At 38.4% G+C, this 5,000-nt stretch overlaps 1 protein-coding gene across 1 annotated transcript in view; it reads right to left on the bottom strand.

Moving 5' to 3' along the window:
• LOC125039939 (protein KIAA0100-like) overlaps positions 1–5,000 on the bottom strand; it is a 22,421-nt gene that overhangs the window by 17,023 nt on the left and 398 nt on the right. The window contains exons 2-10 of the mRNA XM_047634329.1: positions 4,637–5,000; positions 4,142–4,287; positions 3,850–3,989; positions 2,905–3,073; positions 2,576–2,713; positions 2,357–2,415; positions 1,469–1,596; positions 591–759; positions 93–215 (exon numbers count right to left, since the gene is read on the bottom strand). The exon at positions 4,637–5,000 is cut by the window's right edge and continues 107 nt beyond it. Coding sequence (XP_047490285.1) covers positions 93–215; positions 591–759; positions 1,469–1,596; positions 2,357–2,415; positions 2,576–2,713; positions 2,905–3,073; positions 3,850–3,989; positions 4,142–4,287; positions 4,637–5,000 — 1,436 coding nt within the window. The remainder of the gene's footprint in view (positions 1–92; positions 216–590; positions 760–1,468; positions 1,597–2,356; positions 2,416–2,575; positions 2,714–2,904; positions 3,074–3,849; positions 3,990–4,141; positions 4,288–4,636) is intronic.

The following is a 5,000-nucleotide window of genomic DNA, read 5'->3' as shown; positions in this document are numbered from 1 at the left end:
TAACAAGATATCCTTTAAATGAATATTGCAAATGTATGTATCCCTATTTCTTAACATACCAGAAATCAATAAGTATGCAAGTAAACACTTACCCTTGCATCTAGTGCCTTGATCCTCTTGCAACTCTCTTGGTATTCATCTTCTAAGAGTTCATAATTGTACCTCAACTTCACTTCAAATGGATCGTCTCCAATCTCTAAAAGCCAGTGCTTTACCTATGGAAGTAAGAGTGTGACTTAAAGAATAGCTTCATCATTATCTCCTCATTGTGTTTGGATAAAGTGACGGCCCATATGTGGGGTCTTGAATCTTGTAATGATAACTTTCTGAACTGTTTGCTAAGTACATATATATACCACAAGATCAGTTAAAAAGAGGAGCAAATAATCTTTTTACAAATGAAGAAAAATAACCAATACAGGGTAAACTAGGAAAATCCAGAGAAGTGCTCTCTTCATACAGGATTAGGAAACCATAATCAAAAAGTGTTTGTAACTCAGTTGAAGGCTCTGAAAATTTGAAGGGTCTCATATTTCTATCTCATTACAGTGATTAGTTTCTCTTAAAGTCTAATCTGGTTCTCTACTTACTCGTATAACCAAATCAGGAGGCAGGGGACTATCAGCTGTGAATGACTTAGGGCGACGATTATGAACTAACTTTATCCACTTCACCACAGACAACAGGTCATCACTAAAGGCTTCTGCAAACTTGTAATTATATGGGAAGGTAATCTTCCATGTTCCCACTGTCAGTCTCCTGTGAAGGTAACAGGATTATATTAGAAAGAATTTAAAATTACTTTTGATCTAGGAAATATATCAGTAATGTGTGTTCTTACTGCTTCCTACTCAATAGGAAATGTGTATGTATACAAAATACACACATTCATTAATACAGTTACAGGGAAAACAATTACTATATATATTTTGTTATCACTAAACTCATCTATTTATCAATGTGTTAGTCTTAAAGGTTAAAACTCATTCTGTGATACATATTACTGTGCCACAAAAATAAGTAGATAAATCCCCCCCCCCCCCCCCAATTCCCCCAAAAAGAAAAAGTGGCTACTATAATGCCGATCAGGGGGGAAAAAATGTCAGTGATTCTTAACATTCCCTCAGCAATTGGTACTACAGAATAAATTCCCATGAAAAGTCTATGCAACCTTTTATTGGTAATGCTACTTGAAATTCATGAATTAAAGTTGTCATTTTCTATAATGTCAGACAATCTAGTGGAAATTATTAAGGAAACAAATGAGAAAGAGACCAAGAGATGACTGCTTGCTTTAGCTCAAACCACCAAATTTCCAGGTAAGGTTGCATAAAATGAGAGCTGAAGATGAGGTTTTTTTTTTTAAATAACAGCTCTTGCATATGGGACCTTTAACCAATGATTTTTAAACTATAGCAGATAGAGATCAAACATCAGGAGAATCTCCTTCTGAGCTATTCTGACATACCATGCTTTATTCTGCTTCTGAACAAGCTCTTGCATTGATTCTCTCTCCTCACGCACTTCCCGAGACTGAAGAGCCCGAGACAACTTTCCACCTGACAGAGTCATTATATTGTGGTCATCGAACTGAATCTGAAATGGAAAATTAAAATGTGACACTATATATGAAGAAATAGATTGCCTGTTCATCAGTCTTTATAAAAAAATTCAGCTTCATTAGCAAGAGACAAAGGTAGTGAGAGAGTTGAAGAGAGGGGGGAGGGAAGGGGGGGGAGAGAGAGGGAGGGTGGGAGGGGGGGAGAGAGAGGGAGGGAGGGAGGGAGGGGGGAGAGAGAGGGAGGGAGGGAGGGAGGGAGGGGGGGAGAGGGAGGGAGGGAGGGGGGAGAGAGAGGGAGGGAGGGAGGGAGGGCAGGAGGGGGGGGAGAGAGAGAGAGAGAGAGAGAGAGAGAGAGAGAGAGAGAGAGAGAGAGAGAGAGAGAGAGAGAGAGAGAGAGAGAGAGAGAGAGAGAGAGAGAGAGAGAGAGAGAGAGAGAGAGAGAGAGAGAGAGAGAGAGAGAGAGAGAGAGAGAGAGAGAGAGAGAGAGAGAGAGAGAGAGAGAGAGAAAGAGAGAGAAAGAGAGAGAAAGAGAAAAAGAGAGAGAAAGAGAAAAAGAGAGAGAAAGAAAAAGCGAGAGAGAGAGAGAGAGAGAGAGAGAGAGAGAGAGAGAGAGAGAGAGAGAGAGAGAGAGAGAGAGAGAGAGAGAGAGAGAGAGAGAGAGAGAGAGAGAGAGAGAGAGAGAGAGAGAAAGAGAGAGAGAAAGAAAGAGAGAGAGAGAGAGAGAGAGAAAGAAAGGAAGAAAGAAAGAAAGAAAGAAAGAAAGAGAGAGAGAGAGAGAGAGAGAAAACTACAAACCTGCAGTTCATCTGTCTGACATGATATCCTTCCATTGGCCATCAAGTATGTTAAGTCACCTAAAATGATATAATAAAAAATAAACCATAGTACTAGCTTTTATAACAGGAAAATAAAATAAGTCATTATTTCTTTACAATATTTCATATCGGGTTCTCTATAAATAATTTTCCATTTTCTATATAATCAACTAAAGGAGTGGATACTTTGTACACGCACTCAGTATAAAGTACATCTGATGCCGCTGGGAGAGTTCAGCACCAATTTTTATGTCTCCTTTAGCTACCAACTGCAACTGTAAAGATGAATTTTCAGGATCTTCTCCTGGGGTTGCATCTCCTGCTTTGTCTCCTGAGGCTGTTGTAGATGGGAAAATATAAGTAAAAACAAACAAGTAATTTTCTCCTTTTATACATCCAATTTTCGTATAAACAAGAAAGCAGTAATTTACATTTCATTAAAACATTTCCACTTTACCATATATCATGTAGAGAATGTTACTCTTCCATCATAAAACCAGCAACATTGGGCAAAACTCAACCACCTACCTGAAGAGGGTTTGACATCTCTGATAAATGCAGCTACTTCCTGACCCAAAGTGAGAAGGGTTATGTGTGTAGTGGTGGACCAGGTCAAATGGAGTTGCTCACTGACATTCAAAAGCAGTTCTCCATTTACATGCTCAACAATAACTTCACTTATTTGACCACATTCACCCTGGAATAGCATAAACACTAAGCACTGTATTTTGGAAACCAGAGGATAACAGTGGTAAAACCATTAGTCTGCATTCCTTTACAACTGCAAAGGTAATTTTAACCATTCAAGCTCATGCAGGCTTGCTGAGGGATAAATATCAAATGTATTATGTCAACACGCAAGAAAATAAAAATATCATCTAAACCCTTCACAATTACAAGAAAAATAAATCATAAGTTAGAGGCAAGGAATATTAATAAAGGATGCATACTGAACATCACTCTTTTAAGTAATCACCTTGTATATACATATAAATTAAACAAACAACTGATATATGGTTCTGAGAAACTACTAATATGACTAAAGTATCCTTCTGAAAGATGGTATAACCCAAGTTTTTAGAAGGACATCAAACTATAGAACCTCTTTATGAAGAGTAACAGGTCCTGGATGCTCTGTAGTTTAGAAAATAAAATGAGGTATTTGATGATTAAAACTGTGCTCTCTGGCCTTGAAATGTGACACAAAGATCACTATAACCCAGAGACCAGACCAAGAAAGAAAGATGGAAAATGCTCTTATCTCTCTGAAAACTGGCTGAATTATAGCAATCTGCAGATTGCACCTCAAGGAACCAGAAAACATTATTTGCGAAAGAGATTTGCAAATCATATACATTCTAATACTGGCAGATGAGAGTGTTGCCTTCACGGACTGATTCTGGAGTGAAAAGGGAAAATAAACAACTCAGTATAACACGGAAACACAATAATCAAGTATCCTTCTCTTATCACCTTTATCTCTGAAGATTTTATACACAAGTACTGAGTGCCTGTAGGAACAAATCGCACCATCTTCATCCCAGTTATAGTTGTTCTTGAGTTCTTTGCAGACTTGGCACTCTCCAGGCTGTCTACTCGAGCCATTAACGACACTGAAAAAAATTTCCCTGTGACAATAAATTTCCATTATATGCTTCTACAGTAGAAAATAGAGACAGCAATTGTTGCTTATGTAATTCACACTCCAATCATTCCACCTAAAATTTAAATAACATAAGCACTATCTGCAGCATCAAATCCACACCTTTTTGCTCTGTGACAGCAAATACATTGATGTTTGTGCATTTTACACTCATACTGCTGAAGGTTTCTACTGAAGAAGAAGAGCCACTTTCTTGTACTTTCCTGGGTTTCCTATTCTTTGTATATTCCTTGAGCTCCCTTGAATATCTGTAACATAAATATGCAATATAATGTTCATTCCCTCCTTTCTTTAATATCATATCTCCATATAAAATACGTTTGAAACATTAGTCAGATACAAAGAGGATCAAACAGATAAATACATCTAGAAAATATTTAGTAAATCACAAAAAGTTTATGTTTATCACTGACAAGGTAGTTTTGAAATTCTGTACTCTGCAGTTTATGCAATTAATAATGAAATGTACTTCCTCTGTCAATTCATGTACCATGTAAGGCTCCAGTGAATTTTATTAAACTTTTCACTTCATCATTCTGATGACAAAGAGCTTTGATTTCTGACACTTGTGTATGCAATTTACAAGGTTAATTATACCTGAGAATGGCAGTTACTAGCAAGGCCAATTCAGGGCTCCATTCTAACTGTATGTTGTCTAGAAGAGCTTCAGCCTGAAGAGGAGGCAGTGACATGTTGCTTCTGGCTGACTGAGGAGCCACAGATGACAGCTGGACTAGACACAGACCAATACACATGGGTGTTCCCCACTGATGGACTCTTCTTGGGGCTGCTGCTGCACTTGATGCTGCCATCTGGGAGCCACTGTGTTGACCTGATCTGAGAGTGGCCACCATGGACTCTAATAAGAGTTCTCCTTCTACTTCTGTGGTCCACTGTGACACAAAGACACTGTGGCGTGCATGCTGAAGCATCATTTGGCTGTATGGAGAGCCAGGGACAC

This window comes from Penaeus chinensis, chromosome 28, assembly GCF_019202785.1.
Source record: "Penaeus chinensis breed Huanghai No. 1 chromosome 28, ASM1920278v2, whole genome shotgun sequence".
Lineage (NCBI taxonomy): Eukaryota > Metazoa > Arthropoda > Malacostraca > Decapoda > Penaeidae > Penaeus > Penaeus chinensis.
Note: the sequence above shows the minus strand (reverse complement) of the source record. Positions and strands in the feature narration are given on the sequence as shown.